Genomic DNA, 16,970 nt, shown 5'->3' with positions numbered 1-16,970 from the left:
AATGGCTACCCATCCCAGTATTGTTGACTGGAGAATCCCATGGACAGAGGATCCTGAGACAGAGCCATTGGATGAGGACTGGGACTCAGCTCTCATGGGTCCCAAAGAGTTGGACACAACTGACGACCGAGCATACACACAAAGACAGGGTCAAGCGAGGTCCACAAATTATCGTTTGTTTGTGCAGAGAGCATGTCCTAGGGATCACTAACTCACTGAGCTCACTGCACAGGATGTGGGGCTCATGGCACCATTGTTTTATTGTTTGAAGACATGTCTCGTCCCTCTGTTGCGTAAGCCAGTTTTGTCGCTAAGCAAGCCCACCCGACTTTGTGGTTAAGCAAACCTGATTTTTTGAGTAATCATTAATTTACAGGGGTCTCCCATATTTTTCTATTTATAATCCCCCAGTGGAATTAACTGTTTAATCATCTACGTTGTCCCTTTGGCTTCCCAGTTGGTGCTAGTGGTAGAGAACCTGCCTGCCAAAGTAGGAGACGTAAGAGATGCAGGTTCAACCCTTGGGTCGGAAAGGCTAAGTGACAAAGCATGCATGCACTTTGTCCCTTTTCTCTGTCCCTGTCAGGTACAGAAAGGACAGCTTTCTTTTGGGCAGAGGTGACATAAAACCTTGGGTGGGGCTTTGCAAGGGCTAGAATTTCCAGCTCTGTCTCTGCTGGCTGGGGGTGATTTTTGTACAAGTCATTCACTCTTCCTGAGCCTCAGTTCTCTTATCTGTCAAATGGCAACATCAGGTTCCTGAACTCAAAACATTACCTCCCACTTGGAAGACTTTCAGGGTAGCCCCTGGGTGTGCATGAACGTGTGCTTAGCCTCTCAGACGTGTCTGACTCTTTGCGACCCCATGGGCTGTAGCCCACAAAGCTCCTCTGTCCATGGGATTGCCCAGGCATGAATACTGGAGTGGGTTGCCGTTTCCTCCTCCAGGGGAATCTTCCCCACCCAGGGATGAACGTGTACTCCCATGCCTCCTGCATTTCAGGCAGATTCTTTACCAACTGAGTCATAGAGGAAACCAGCCCCTGGGTAAAGTGAGCACCACACAGGGGTTAGCTATTGTTAGTAACAGTAATGCTTGTATGTGTTACACATAACAGAGCCATTGGATGAGGACTGGGACTCAGCTCTCAAACTCCACAACTCAGGTTCAAATTCTGGCCCATCTCTTGTGTGGCCTTGGGCAAGTGGCTTCAACTCTCTGTGCCTCTGCTTCTTTCTCTGTGAGTGGACATGTGCTCAGCAAATGACGCCAGAAGCAGTGGATGGCTCTGACAGCTGCTGTCCTCCTCCCTTCCTCAAGTACCCTGAGGGGACGCACATCTCACCCTCAGGGGCTGATAAAGACCGGGCTGGGTTTGGCGGACCAAGCACTAGGCCTGGGAGAGCTGAATGTCGCCCCCTTGTGGCCTTCCAGGATTCTCCCTCCCTCGGTGGTTGTTCAGCTGCTCAGCCGCGTGCTACTCTTTGCCACCCCATGGACTGAAGCACACCAGGCTTCCCTGTCCTTCACTATCTCCCGGAGTTTGCTCAGTCTCATGTCCATTGAGTCGGTGATGCCATCCAACCATCTCATCCTCTGTCACCCTCTTCTCCTCCTGCCCTCAATCTCGCCCAGCATCAGGGTTTGTCTAATGAGTCAGCTCTTCACATCAGGTGGGCAAAGTATTGGAGCTTCAGCTTCAGGATCAGTCCTTCCAAAAAATATTCAGGCTGATTTCCTTTAGGATTGACTGGTTTGATCTTGCTGTCCAAGGGACTCTCTGTAGAGCAAGATCACTCCAACCAGCCTGAGATTTATTTTCCCTCTCCTCCTCACCCCCAGCCTCACCTTCCTTACCAACAATCTTGGGGTGGAACCCAGGGTCCACAATAGCTGATGAGTGGGGGTAGCATAGGTGGTGTGCCAGGCATTGAGTTATGCCCTGTAAGTCAGTGCTGTGCAGCCTGAGGAAGCAGTACTATGGCTTTTATACCCATTTCAAAGAAGGGGAGACTGAGAAACAAGAGGTGCCATTGCTGGCCCAGTGCCTTACAGCCAATGGCAGAGTCAGGACTCAAACCCAGCCCCTGTATCCTTACCTGCCATACAGTAAAAGGTAATAACAGCAAATGATAGATAGTAATAACATGATTGAGTGTTGGCTGTATCCTAGGCACAGTTCCAAGCATCACATTGCGTGTCATCACTCAGTCGAGCTGCACTCTAATCTTATTAGAAAAGAGCATTTTTTTCTTTTATTGTGGTTTTTTTATTGTGTTTTATTTTTTCTTTTTGTCCTCTTCTTTTCAAGACTTTAAAAAAAATTTTTGGTGTATAGTTGATTTACAGTATTGTGTTAGTTTCAGGTATACAACAAAGTGACTCAGTTATTCATATACATATATTCAATTTTTTTCAGATTTATTTCTCATGTAGGTTATCACAGAATATTGAGTAAAGTTCCCTGTGTTAATCACTAGGTCCTTGTTGGTTTTCTATTTTATATATAGTAGTGTGTGTATGTTCGGAGAAGGCAATGGCACCCCACTCCAGTACTCTTGCCTGGAAAATCCCATGGATGGAGGAGCCTGGTAGGCTGCAGTCCATGAGGTCGATAAGAGTCGGACACGACCGAACGACTTCACTTTCACTTTTCACTTTCATGCATTGGAGAAGGAAATGACAACCCACTCCAGTATTCTTGCCCGGAGAATCCCAGGGACAGAGGAGCCTAGTGGGCTGCCCTCTATGGGGTCACACAGAGTCGAATACGACTGAGGCGACTTAGCAGCAGCAGCAGTGTGTGTATGTTAATCCCAAGTTCCTGATTTATCCCTCCCTATTTTTTTCTATTTTTTACTTGTTTTATTTGTGTGTGTTTTAATTGAAGTATAGTTGATTTACAATATCATGTTAGTTTCAGGTGTACAGCACAGTGATTCAGTCATTATATATATATATGTATATATAATTTCAGATTCTTTCCCCTTGTCGATTACTACAAAATATTGAATAAAGTTCACTGTGTTATCCAGTAGATTCTTGTGGGTTATAGGAAAGCACAGCTTTAACCACATTTCACAGATGTACAAACCGAGATCCAGGAAGGGGAAGCCAGGTGCCCGAGGCTGGCCAGCTGGCTGCTTGCGTACCCAGCACAAGATCCCAAGTGGCCGGCTCCAGAGCTCATGCCCTCAGCAAGCACACTCAGCACCACCACCACCAGAAACAATATTAGCACCAGCTTTGTGCCAGGCTCTTCCATGGGACTTTCTCTTGGGTTGCCCCTGCTCTTAAGATCATCCTGGAAATCCAGGGATGGGAAGCCCATGAAACCCTTAACACACTTAAGGGCTCGGCAAATAGTTGCTGCCAGTAATGTGAACTTTTCATGTCAGCATTTACCCTCAGCCCCTCAGACCTTTCTCAAATGTCAGCGCATTCTCTGATCTCCCCGCCGCACAGTCCCCCATTCATTCTCCAACACACACAAACACATGCCAACTCCTTGCTTTCAGGGTACCCATTCTCATCAGGAATTACTTTTTTTTTTTTGGCTGCATCATGCAGCGTGTGGGATCCTAGTTCCCTGACCAGGGATCGAACCTAGGGCTTTGGCAATAAAGCACAAAGTCTTAACCAGTGAACCACCAGGGAAGTCCCAGGGATCACCTGTTTTGTTTTGTATTTTCTTCAGGGTGTTTATCTCTTGCTTTTCCTAAATAGAGAGCAGTGGAGTGGCTTTGTCTGCATCACCTAGTACTGCAGGTGAAGTGAAAGTCGCTCAGTTGTGTCTGACTCTTTGCAGCCCATGGAATTCTCCAGTCAATAAATATTCACTCACTGCGTGAACCATTACCACCATAATAAAAGCAGCTTCCATGTATCCAGTCAAGCACATAGTAAACGTTCAATAAATGTTGGTTGAGTGAATAATATAACAATTATAGTCACACTAATGATAACCATTTATCTTTTCAACATTTTGCCATTGTTGTTCAGTCACTTAGTCAAGTCTGACTCTTTGTGACCCTATGGACTGCAGCACGCTATCAGTATCTTTATGTCACATAGTAGGAGCTTATAAATATTTTGGAATGAATAAGAGTAACAATAGGGGATAGAAAAGATGTGGTCCATATGCACAATGGAATACTACTCACCCATAAAAAGTGTGAAATAATGCCATTTGTGGCAACATGGATTGACCTAGAGATTATCATATTAAATGAAGTTAGTCAGATAGTGAAAGACAAATGGCATAAGATATCACTTATACGTGGAAGCTAAAATACGACATAAATAAACACGAAACAGAAACAGGCTCACAAAGAGAATGGTGTTGTGGTTGCCAAGGGGAAGGAAGGGAGGGAGAGGAAACAGTGGGAGTTTGGGATTAGAAGCAAACTATTATATTTAGAATGGATAAACAACAAGTTCTTACTGTGTAGCACAGAGAGCTATATTCAATATCCTATGATAAACCATAATGGAAAGTATACAAAAAAGAATATAGTCTGAATATATATATATATATAACATATAAAACTGAATCACTTTGCTGTAAGCAGAAATTAACACAACATTGTAATCAACTCTATTTCAATAAAATAAAAATTTTTAGAAAGAAAAACATTAGGGACTTCCCTGGCAGTCCAGTGGTTATGACCCTGCGCTTCCAATGCAGGGGCTGAGAGTTCAATCTTTGATTAGGGAACTAAGGAACTAAGATCCCACATGCTTTGCGATGCAGCCAAAATAAATGAATAAAAATTTTTTTTAAAGAATAACATTAGAGTGTCCATCAACAGATGAATGAATACGGAAGGTGTGATATATACACAGTGGAATACTACTTAGCAGTAAAAAAGAATGAAATTTTGCCATTTGCAGCAACATGTATGGAGTTGGAAGGCATTATGCTAAGTGAAAGGAGTCAGACAGAGAAAGACAAATACTGTATAATATCACTTATATGTAGAATCTGAAAAATACAACAAACTAATGAATATAACAAAAAAAGAAGCAGACTCACAGGTATAGAGAACGAATTAGTGGTTACCAGTGGGGAGGGGAGGGGCAATATAGAGTGAAAGGGGAGCCACAAACCATTAGGCGTAAGATAAGTCACAAGGATGTATTGTACAACACAGGAAATATAGCCAATATTTTGTAATAACTGTAAATGGAGTGAAAGTGTTAGTTGCTCAGTCCTGTCTAACTCTTTGCAACCCTATGGACTGTAGCCCACCAGGTTCCCCTGTCCATGGGATCCTCCAGGCAAGATACTGGAGTGGGTTGTCACTCCCTTCTCCAGGGGATCTTCCCGACCCAGGGATTGAACCCAGGTCTCTCACACTGCAGGCAGATTCCTTACTGTCTCAGCCACCAGGGAGTGTGACCTTTAGACACTGTATAAAAATTTAAAAGTTAAAAAAAAGTTTTGAAAGAATAACATAAGGAATAACAATAAAAACTACTTGGGGAATTCCCTGGCGGTCCAGTGGTTAAACCTCTGTGCTTTCACTGCAGGGGGAATGGGTTCGATTCCTGGTCAGGGAACTAAGATCCCACTTGGCCCACCCAAAAAAAAAAAGGCAGCTACGTTTTTCCTGCTGAGAGTGTAACTCATAGTTCTTGTCACTGAACGAAAGAATAAATTAATTAGCAAATATTTATGGCATGTATTAATAAATTACACACACATTGAGCACCCAGCACTGGGCCCTGGGGACACAGACATGAAAAGGACTAAGCCCCTGCTCTATTGGGGTGGATGTGAGTGTGGCAAAGTCAGGAGAAACCAGATGAGTGGATGGGTGGATGGATGAGTGGTTGGGTGGTTGGATGGATGAATGGATGGATGGATAGATATTCGGTTCCTTGGAGGGAGAATCGGTTGGTCTGGGGTCTCCTCCCATCCTCACTCCAGGGCGCGAAGGAAAAGTGAGGCGGGGCAGTTGTCACATCTTAAGCTCCGCCCTGCCCCGCCCCCGCAGCGTCTTCCCGTCGGCCGACGGCACCGCTCACCTGGTGGCCCTCCCCTTTAAGACGCGCTCACCTGGGTCCTCACCTGCGCGCGGGTGCTTCCGCAGGAAGAAGGAAGCGGCGCCACCACCGTCGCCTCCCGGCGCTCCCTCCCCACCCCCCAGGTCCGCCGGCCGCCACCATGTCCGCCTCGGCTGTCTTCATCCTCGACGTCAAGGGCAAGGTGAGGCTGGGTGCAGGGAGTGGGAGGCCGGCAGGTGAAGCTTGCTCCCTCCCGGACCCAGGGGGCGGCCCCTCCTTGCAGGCAGCGAGGCCCCGGAAAGCTCTGGGGGCGTGGGAACACCCCTCCCCCAATTCCTGGGACTCCCGCGTCGAACCCCACCTCCGCTTTTACTAGCGGCGTGTCTGAGGGAAGGGGCTTCGCCTCTCTGAGCCTCAGTCTCCCTGTCTGTACAAATGGGAATAACAGAGGTCCCCACCCAAGAAGAATTAATACAGCCGTATGCAGTGTATACCACTTAGTACAGTGACCCTGCTGCAAACATTAGGCGTTCAAGCAATTGAAATTATTATTTCTATCACCGTCATCATCCACTGTACTGATATTTGGGGAAGAAAGCCGGGGCAGAAGACCGTACTTCCCCTGTGGGGCTGCCTTGTCTCTTTCTGGCGCCCCCTCCCATTCATCTTGTTCTGTCTGGGTGGGTTGCCCTGACCTCCTCCAGGAGATCTTCAGGGCCCTGGGATCGAACCTGCATCTCTTTGGTCTCCTGCACTGCCAGGTGGGTTCTTTACCAGTAATGCCACCTGGGAAACCCAGCAATAGTAACAGTGGTGATGAGAATAATATTCCTGATAATAAACATAGTTAGGGCTAAGATGTGTGAGCACCTGCTGAGTACCTGCTTCCTTCTAAACACTGGACTAAACAAACCTCTCAGGTAAATATTATTAAGATTAACCACTTACTGCCTGCCAGGCAGAGCTATATGAGCTATGAGTGATAAATGGATATAATGTCTTTTTTTTCTTTTTTCCTCTCTCTCTCTTTTCTTTCATCGCCCCTACCTCGCTGATTTGGTGCCTATGAAACCTTGCTCAAGAGCAGGAATTCTGGAGCCAGGGCGTGTTGGCTCAGTTCCCAGCTTCCTTGCTGGCTATGGACTGGGTCCATACCTCAGTTTCTCCATGTGTAAAAGGGAGATGGTGAGACCGCCTACCTTACAGGGTTGTGGTGACAACGATATAAGTAAGCAAGCATCCAGGTTTTAGCAGAGCACGGCTGAGGTGTCAGTGAGGGTTCTAGACGCTCTGGCTGTCACTGTCACCAGCCCACTTTCCAGAGGAGGAAACCGACATGCCGAGAGGCAGAGCCTTGTCCATGTCCCCTCAACCAGCAAGTAGGGTCAGAACCTGGCACTCTGATGCCCCCGGGGGGGAAGGTCCCTGGATCCCAGCAATGACCAGACCTTCTCTGCTCATCTTCAGCCCCTGATCAGCCGCAACTACAAGGGTGATGTGGCTATGAGCGAGATCGATCACTTCATGCCTCTGCTCATGCAGCGGGAGGAGGAAGGCGCCCTGACCCCACTGCTGAGTCACGGACGGGTCCACTTCCTGTGGATCAAATACAGCAACCTCTACTGTATCCAGCCATGGGCGGGTCCCTGGCGGCCTTGGGTGGTGGCATCTCAGGCCCAGAGATGATGGGCTGGGACGAGAGGTGCACGACATGGCGTGGCTCAGGTTGGAGAGTGGGAGCAGACAGGGTGGCGTTTCCGGGTCTAAGCTCCATTGGAACTCTCCAAAATGCCGCCTTTCCTTAACCTCGCTGCCTGCAGTGGTGGCCACCACACTGAAGAATGCCAACGCCTCCCTCGTGTATTCCTTCCTCTACAAGATAGTGGAGGTAGGTTCTGGCCTTCTATTGGCTGGCTCGTCTGTCTGTCCACCTGTCTTGCCCGCCTCTTTCGGGATCCATCCCACCTAGGAAGGCTTCCCTGAATCCCCGGGGGTGCCACCATCAAAGCCCCATCACTCTGTTCTCATCAGCTGTTGTGGGATCAACTCTCCCTATGGGGCAAGAAGCAAGGAAGTCTCCGAGAGGGTGTACTGCTCAAATCTGAACCCGAGGATACTGGGTTCCAGACCCAGCTCCAGTGCTTACTGGCTGTGTGACCTTGGACAAGTTACTTCTCTCTGTGCCTCTAACCTGGGTTTAATCCAGACGGTCCAGTGGTTAAGACCCCATGCTTCTACTGCAAGGGGCTTGAATTTCCTGATCAGGAAACTAGGATCCCACCTTCTGCAAGGTACAACCGAAAAAAAAAAAAAAAGAAAAGAAATACTATATAAGCCAGGTTTAATCCTGCCTCAGAGTTGTTGTAGAAAATAATTCAATCCAATTCATACCTCTAGAGCACCGAAAACAGTGCTTAGTATACAGTAAGTGCTTAATAAAGATTTGATATTATTGTTAGCATTACCACTAATGTCATATCATATGATCCCATAGTAATCTTTTGAGCACTTGCTATATGTCATTCTCAATGGTTGAGAAAGTACTTTTTTTTTTAACTGCTCAGAATTTTATTTGGTAAACAAAGGATAGTACACCCCCAAGGTGTGAGGGCAGGCTGATCCTGAAGAAGTGGCTGAGAAAGTACTTTTTTTTTTTTTGGTCACCTCCTGGCTTACAGGATCTTAGTTCCCCGACCAGGGATTGAATTCATGCTCTTGGCAGTGAAAGGGTTGAGTCCTAACCACTGGACTGCTGGGGAATTCCCAGAGGGATTTTTGGGATACTTTTCAACAAATAAGAGATCTGTATTGATTTGTCTCCTCTCTGCCAGGCAGAGGAGGGACACACAGCTGTGTATAAGGCAAGCACGGTCCTGGCCTGTGCTCAGGAGTTAAAGGGCATGAAGGATATTCAAGGGGACATTGTTTTAACCAGTGACTGGGTAGGTGCTAGTCTCACCCTGATACTCACAGGGGTCAAGGGATAGTGGTGGCTTCACCAAGGAGTAAGGCCTGTCACAAGGGGCCTGTGTGAGGAGAATATCCTGAGCAGTGAGCATAGCGTGTACAAAGGCCCTGAGGTGGGAACAGGAAAGGGCCACAGAAGCTGGAGCAGGATGAGGGATAGGTTTCCAGTGTTGGATGGATGACAGATTCTCTGCTAAGGAGAAACTTACTAATTCCCAAGGGCTCCCGTCTGGGGGTCCCCCAAGTCCCAAGGGCCCCTGGATGGAATTCAAGGAATCCATGAACTTAGATGTGTTTCTGTGTAGTGTAACAGTTTTCCTTTGCCATCTTATGGGGTTATTTTGGTTTGTTTTTGTTTTGACCATGCTGCATGGCTTGGCTTGTAGGATCTTAGTTCCCCAACCAGGGATTGAACCTGGGCCCTCAGCAGTGGAAGCGTGGAGTCCTACCCACTGGAGTGCCAGAGAATTCCCATATTGTGTCTTTTGTGTTGTGTGTGTGTGTGTGTGTGTGTCTTTTATTTCATGCATTACAAACCTTATTCTGAGGTGGGTCCATTAACATCATCAGATACACGGCAATCCCATGATTCACACACCAAAAAAACATTCTGAGTCCTTCCAATCCCTCTTCTAGGAAGTCTTCTTGGCCCTCCCTGCCTCTGGGTTCCTACTTCACTTGTTTTCCTCATTATTGCACTCTACATGTTGGATAATATTAGTCCCACTACCTGTCCATTCCCCCTCAAGACTGTTCCAGGAGGGCAAAGACCTTCTTGGCTTTGTTCACCGTTAATGTCCTGACACTGGTATACAGTAGGTACTTAATAGTTGCTTATTGGGTGGCTGGCTGGATGAGTGGGAACCCAGCCCAAGAGCTACACCAGACACATCTCTGTGGGTGTTGGTCTCCTCACACCCCCAGGTATTCTCCGAATACTTTAAGGAGCTAGAGGAGGAGAGTATCCGAGACAACTTTGTCATCGTCTATGAATTGCTGGATGAGCTCATGGACTTTGGCTTCCCACAGACCACAGACAGCAAAATCCTGCAGGAGTGAGTGGGCTGTGGGTCAGCCACAGGGTGGGCCATGGGTGGAAGAAACCTGGGGAGGGTCAGGGAAGTATCCTTGGGCCTATCTGCTCATCTCCCTGCCCCCCCTGCCAGGTACATCACGCAGCAGGGCAACAAGCTGGAGACGGGCAAGTCACGAGTGCCACCCACTGTCACCAATGCTGTGTCCTGGCGCTCGGAGGGCATCAAGTACAAGAAGAATGAGGTCTTCATCGATGTCATAGAGTCAGTTAACCTGCTGGTGAGCCTCCACACCTCTGCCCCACCCTCGCTACAGCCAAGGGCCAGGAGAGGGAGCCCTATGCTTGTTAACCGCCTCCCACATCACCAATGTTTGCATCCTCAGGTCAATGCCAACGGCAGTGTCCTGCTGAGCGAGATCGTGGGCAGTATCAAGCTCAAGGTGTTTCTGTCGGGAATGCCAGAGCTGCGGCTGGGCCTCAACGACCGTGTACTCTTCGAGCTCACTGGCCGTAAGTTTCTGGAAGGGGGTGCGATGGGGAGCCTGAGACCTCACCTCATCTGGGGTGGGTGGTACCCAGAGACCTGCTGTCAATTCTGAAATAGTACTCGCTTGCCCTCTACTGGTCTTGACCAGTACTGCAGCTGCTCGTGCCTTAATGCAAACAACTCTGCTTCATCATTGAGTGCCAGGCTCAAGCACATGGCAGAAAAGAAAAAATAATCCCTACCCTCACGGAGCTGACGTTCTAGTGGGAGTAGGAGACAGAATAGCATTACATTTCTTCCCTGGTGACTCAGACAATAAAGACTCTGCCTGCAATGCAGGAGACCTGGGTTCGATCCCTGGGTCGGGAAGATCCCCTGGAGAAGGGAATGGCTACCCACTCCAGTATTCTTACCTGGAGAATACCATGGAGAGAGGAGCCTGGTGGGCTACAGTCCATGGGATCACAAAGATTCAGACACAACTGAGCGGCTAACACTCACAGGATAACAACCTGACAGCAAGGGCCTGATTGCCTGGGGATCCCAGCTCTGTTCCTGGCCAGCTGGGTGACCCCGGGCGAGTTACTCATCCTCTCTGGGCCTCAGTTTCTTCATCTGTAATATGGGGGTGATCATAGCAGTAGAAGGGGAGGTAAGGATAAGGACCCTGCCCTGGGCTCCAGTGTCACCCCGCTAACTCGGCTCTGAGTTTCAGGGAGCAAGAACAAGTCTGTGGAACTGGAGGATGTGAAATTCCACCAGTGCGTGCGGCTTTCTCGCTTTGACAATGACCGCACCATCTCCTTCATCCCGCCCGACGGTGACTTTGAGCTCATGTCCTACCGCCTTAGCACCCAGGTAAGGCAGGGTCGAGCCCTTGGCTGGAGGTGAGGGTTGACCCCAGAGCCTTGGAGAACTCCCTCTTCCTCTGTCTACAGGTCAAGCCACTCATCTGGATTGAATCTGTCATTGAGAAATTCTCACACAGCCGCGTGGAGATCATGGTCAAGGTGGGCCCCCAGGGTAATAATTACAGTGCTCAGATTGCCCCTCCTACGCCCTCAGCAGTCTAACCATATCTCCCACCTCCCTCCCCAATCATCACTTCCTTCCAGCCACACAGGTCTCCTGGCTGAGTCTCAAACATGCCAGGCATGGTCCCTGAGTATCCCCTCTCCCTGGATCACTCTGCCCCCAGCCACCCAGATATCCCCCTGGCTCTTTCCCTCACCTCCTTCAGTTCTTTGCTTCAGTGTCACCTCCTCAGAGGAGCCTTCCCTGATTTCTCCACCTCCCTTCTTTGCTCTGTTTTTTCCCTTAATACTGAACCACCACCGTGTGACACATGACCTTTTTACTTAATTAATTTACTTTAAAAATATACATTCATACTACTTTATAAATTTACATTTACATTGAAATTTATGAATTTGCATTTATATTCATATATGTATATAAACCATAGAGTGTGTTAAAGCTCAATGTTATCATTGTCATACCGTATCATCATATCATATCATATCATACCACACAGCTTAATTGAATGTCCCTGACTCAACCAGCACCTCTGAACCCCCACCTGCCCCTTGGCCGATCATGGCTCCCCCCACCCTTGCCCACAGGTGATCACAATTTTGAATATCATGTAAGTCATTTCTTTGCTTTTGTTTGTAATTTTGCCACCCTCATCTGTAAACCGCAAATACTTCATTCTGCCAGTCTCTGACCTTTATATCCGTGAACTCTTGCTGTATGACTTTTTTGTATAATTTGCTTTCTTCATGTAATGTCAACTCTTAAGAGGAATCCCAGGACCTGAAGCATAGGGCATCCATTTCAGTGACTGTAGAATATTCCACCAGGAGAATTTTCTCTCCTGTATCTTGCTTGGGTTGTTTTCAGTTCTTGGCTTCTCTGGTTCACATTGCCATGGATAGCCTTGTGCATGTCCCCAGTCCCCCAAACAAGAGCTTCTCCAGAACATAAAATTAGTCCCTCCTGGCCCTTAAAAAAATTTTTTCCCCCAGTCTCTTTTTTAATTAAGAAAGTTGCAGGGGCGGGGGAGGGCATGCCATACTGCATGCGGGATTTTAGTTCCCTGACCAGGGATTTAAGTTGTGCTCTGTGCGTTGGGAGTGCAGAGTTTTAACCACTGGACCACCAGGGAAGTCCTTAGCGCCCTTTACAGATGGGGAAAGAGGCTCAGAAGAACTCAGATGTCATTCATCTAGGAAGGGAGGGGTCACGTTGAACTTGGGTCTGCCTGCCTCAAGAGTCTGTGTTCTCAGATTTAACTTTGTTCCCCAGTCTTAGAGTCTCAGAGGAACTGGTACATGATGTAGACAGTCACTGCGGGGGGGAGGGGGCATGGTGTTGGTGCCCCCAAAGTCCCTGTCTCTATAGGCAGGAAGAAGAGAAGGGGCCACTAAAGCTGGTGCCTTCCTGGGACTTCTGTGGTGGCCCAGTGATTAAGACTCTGAAATTCCAGTGTAGAAGGCCCGGGACTTGATCCCTGGTCAGAGAGCTAGATCCCACATGCTGCAACTAAGCCCCAGCACAGCCAAATAAAAATAAATACTAAAAAGTTGGTGCCTTTAAAAAAGAACATCCCCTGCCCTGTTTGCCTCCAGGTCCTGTGCACCAATCCTGCCTCATATATCCCCGCCCCCTGGCACCAGATGATTAAGAGCAGCTATCACGGTGCTAGCTACTGCACAGGGACACTTAGAGTCCTTGTGTTAAAAGCTTGCGCATGTCAAAATGGATCTGGATCTAGCTCTAATGTAATAACTTATTGTCTGTAGGGAGAGCATGTGAGGCTCAAGTCAAATCTCTGTGCTGTGCCGGCTACCAGCTACACAACTCAGGCAAAGTGCTCTTTCTCTCTGGGCTTCAGTTTCTTCATCTGTAAAATGGACCTTTGGAATGGCTCCTACTTTAGAAAATTAGTGAGAGGGTTAAGTACTTGGCACAGGGCCCTGCACATGGTAGGGGCTCCGTAGATGCCAGCTTTCAAATGAAAACTCGGAAATTCCCTGGTGGTCTATTGGATAGGACTCTTGAGTTTCCACTACTGGGGACATGGGTTCGATCCCAGACTGAGGAACTGAGATTCTGCATGTTGCAGTGCTGCCAAAAAAAAAAGAAAATTCTGATAGACTGAGGGTCCCATCCTGGCTTTGCAGGTGTGAGTGTGTGTCTTGACCAGGAGCCTTTATTATCTTGTCTGTGAAATGGGCTGAGGTGAGCCGGCCCTAGGAGCTGTTCAAATGAGGGATTACATTTTGAAGCAGGAAAAGGTATATGATACTTTCCAAACGGAAGGTGCCAAAAGCAGAACCACTGGAGTCTCTTGTGGGTGTGACTCTGCCCCTTGTTGGCTGTGTGTCTCCAGAGAAATGCCTTAAGTTCTCTGTGCCACTGTTCCCTCATCTGGAAAATGGACAGGATCGTGGTCCCCACTTCTGGGCTCTTGATGAAATGGTGCGTGGAAAGGGCTTGGTCTCCATTTGCGTGAATGCACTCTTCACACCCCACATTCTCTCCACCGACAGGCCAAGGGGCAGTTTAAAAAGCAGTCTGTAGCTAACGGCGTAGAGATATCGGTGCCCGTACCCAGCGATGCCGACTCCCCTCGCTTCAAGACCAGTGTGGGCAGCGCCAAGTATGTGCCAGAGAAGAACACGGTTATTTGGAGCATCAAGTCTTTCCCGGTGAGCCTCGGGGATGGACCGGGGAACTGGAGGACCAGCCCTTGATGAGTGAGGGCGAAGTAGAGGATAAATCAGAGCCACATATGCATGCACGTGGCTGTCCTTTGTAGATGATAAAACTGATGGTGGTTAAGCTCTCAGCATGGTTAAGCTCTCCTTGTCCTAGGTCTTGAGGAAACCAGCCTTGGGTTCAGATTCCTCACCCTTGTTTCTCTGAGCTTCCCAGCCTTGGGGACCCTACTTCCCTTCATGAAGCCTGAGCGTGTCCATCTGTGAAATAGACAGGATCATGCTACCCACGTCCTTGGGCTGCTGGAGGATTTGGTCTCTTTGGGATCTTGGTTGGGGGATGTTCATCGGCCCCTGGAAAATGGGAGATGATCACCAGAAGGCCCCCAACTAGGCTTTGCTGTCAGAAGCTTCGTCTGTGAGTTTTGGCCAGGAAACTTTACTTTCTGGTCTGTCAGATGGGCTGAGAGCAAAGCCTGCCCCCAGGGGGCTGCCATGAGGAGTGGTCTGGGGTATAGGGGCCCTCAATGTGTCTGATACCCCCATGTTCCCTCAGGGGGGCAAGGAGTACCTGATGCGGGCCCACTTTGGCCTCCCCAGCGTGGAGAAGGAGGAAGTAGAGGGCCGGCCCCCTATTGGGGTGAAGTTTGAGATCCCCTATTTCACTGTCTCTGGGATCCAGGTGAGGGAAGGGGGCAGGGTGGTTCCTCTCCTTGACCTTGGTGGGTCCCCCTTTCTCTCATTTCTTGGCTTGGACCGCCTCCGTTCCCTGGCTTGGCTCATCTCCTCCTTTACAGTCATTCTTTTTTTTTTTTTCTGGAACAGTGTTGCTTTTTCTTTAAACAAACATTTTAATTTCAACTTTTGGGTGTGCTGGGTCTTCGTTGTTGTGAGTGAGCTTTCTCTAGTTGCAGTGAGTAGGGGCTATTTTTTTAATTGCGGTGGCTTCTCTTGTTGCAGAGCATGGGTTCTAGAGCCCGAGGGTTTCAGTAGTTGCAGAGCACAGGCTTAGTTGTTCCTTGGCATGTGGGATCTTCCTGGACCGAGGAAGATCCCGTATGTCCCACATCCCACAAACCCATGTCCCCTGCATTGGCAGGCAGATGCTTTTTTTCAAAAATGATTTCATTTATTTATTTTTGGCTGGGCTGGGTCTTCACTGCTGCACAGACTTTTCTCTGCTTGTGGTGTGTGGGCTTCTCACTGGTGGCTTCTCTTGTGGAGCACGGGCTCCAGGGCGCACAGGCCCAGTAGCTGCAGCATGTGGCCTCACTAATTGTGGCTCCTGGGCTCTAGAGCACAGGCTCAGTAGCTGTGGTGCACGGGTTTAGTTGCTGCAGGGCATGTGGGATCTTCCCAGACCAGGGACTGAGTCCGTGTCTCCTGCGTTGGCAGGCAGACCCTTAACCACTGAGCCATCAGGGAAGTCCCACGGTGCTGCCTCTTCTGCTCTCAGCCTGGGTCCCCTTCCCCTCCCCCCTAACTTTGCCCTGTGCCTAAACTGTATTGTGTCACTTCTCTTAGAATGTGCCATCTTTCCCTCTGTCCTGGACCACCTGATCTCCCCCACACACATACCCTGTCCTGGTCACATCTTTGCCCTGAGCCTCGTTACTTCATTCCTCCCAGGCTGTGCTTTCTTATTCCCGGAAGTTGTGTTATGTTCCGCTGGCCCCAGCCTGCTCTTTCCCCCTATCCTGGGCCACCTCCTTTCATCCCTTTCCAGGTCCGATACATGAAGATCATTGAGAAGAGTGGTTACCAGGCCCTGCCCTGGGTCCGCTATATCACCCAGAGTGGCGGTAAGGCGGCCCGGCTCCCTGAGATGACAGGGACAAGGACATGAATGGGGATGGCCTTGGGGCTTTGAAACATCTTGTCTCAGAGGGCTCCAAAACCGACAGGCGTGGCCCCCAGGTCTATCCTATCTTTGTCAGTGTGCCCTCCCGAGCCTCGGTTTGCCTGTCTTTAAAATGGGGACAGTTGCCAGTTCCAGGGTAGTGGTGGTGGGGTTTGGATAAGCAACTGAACACACAGCAGCCCCATCTATTGCCTGGAGACAGGCATGTTGCTGTGTTTACAGTCGCCATGTTTGAGCCCATCCTTAGCCCTGTTACATACTTGTGGGGTTGATCATGAGCACTGCGGAAGGGGATGGGTTGTGGGTGGGGGTGCTGTCCTGTCTCCTTCCCCCAATTCTGAGATGGTCCCTGCTCATTGTTTCCCTGCAGATTATCAACTTCGTACCAGCTAGAAGGGAGAAGTGGGAGCCTGAACCTGGGCTGTCTTCTCCCCAGGCCCCAGCTGCAGACTCCACTAGAGAAGGAGGGAAGATGGGGTGTGTGTGTGTGTGAGAGGGCAGCCCTTGAATTATTAGTTCGTTACTCCCAGCACCCGACTTGCTCCTACCCTTTTCCTTTACCGGTAGGCTGGGAGTGATAGTCCCCAGCTCTCAGACTCTCACCCCTCCCCCTCCCCCTCCCCCAATTTTATATGAAGAAATAGAAGAGGGGCTTGAAGTCCCCCTCACGAGTGCCTTCTTGCAGTGACCTGCCTTAGGAGGTGTGGGGAGTCCCTCCTCCACAGCTGCTGAACCCAGAGGCCCCACTGGCCCATTTCTGAGTTTTAGGATGGCATTAAAAAGATGAATCTAGCTGCTGTTATGTACTTCTTGGCTGGGCGCTGGGGATGCCAGGGGTGTCCTGGAGTGCTGGGATAAGAGTGGGCAACATATATCCATTTCTCAGC

General features: G+C 49.0%; 1 protein-coding gene across 3 annotated transcripts; it reads left to right on the top strand.

Annotated features, from left to right (window-relative positions):
* Window positions 1-6,092: 6,092 nt before the first annotated feature.
* On the top strand, window positions 6,093-16,875 carry AP1M2 (adaptor related protein complex 1 subunit mu 2). 3 transcript variants are annotated; one of them, XM_005208748.5, is made up of 12 exons: window positions 6,093-6,212; window positions 7,478-7,634; window positions 7,831-7,898; window positions 9,902-10,032; window positions 10,144-10,291; window positions 10,397-10,523; window positions 11,210-11,358; window positions 11,439-11,510; window positions 14,055-14,213; window positions 14,779-14,904; window positions 15,949-16,024; window positions 16,454-16,875. In XM_005208748.5, exons 1-12 carry the CDS (start codon window positions 6,171-6,173, stop codon window positions 16,474-16,476), a joined length of 1,278 nt encoding a protein of 425 aa, XP_005208805.1. In that variant the 5' UTR covers window positions 6,093-6,170; the 3' UTR covers window positions 16,477-16,875. The 3 variants fall into 3 exon arrangements, with proteins under 3 accessions (XP_005208805.1, XP_024849983.1, NP_001029683.1); NM_001034511.1 differs by having other exon boundaries at window positions 6,152-6,212; window positions 11,216-11,358; XM_024994215.2 differs by having other exon boundaries at window positions 10,144-10,523; window positions 11,216-11,358.
* Window positions 16,876-16,970: the final 95 nt, after the last annotated feature.

This window comes from Bos taurus, chromosome 7 (genome assembly GCF_002263795.3).
Source record: "Bos taurus isolate L1 Dominette 01449 registration number 42190680 breed Hereford chromosome 7, ARS-UCD2.0, whole genome shotgun sequence".
Lineage (NCBI taxonomy): Eukaryota > Metazoa > Chordata > Mammalia > Artiodactyla > Bovidae > Bos > Bos taurus.
This window is presented reverse-complemented; position numbering and strand designations above follow the sequence as displayed.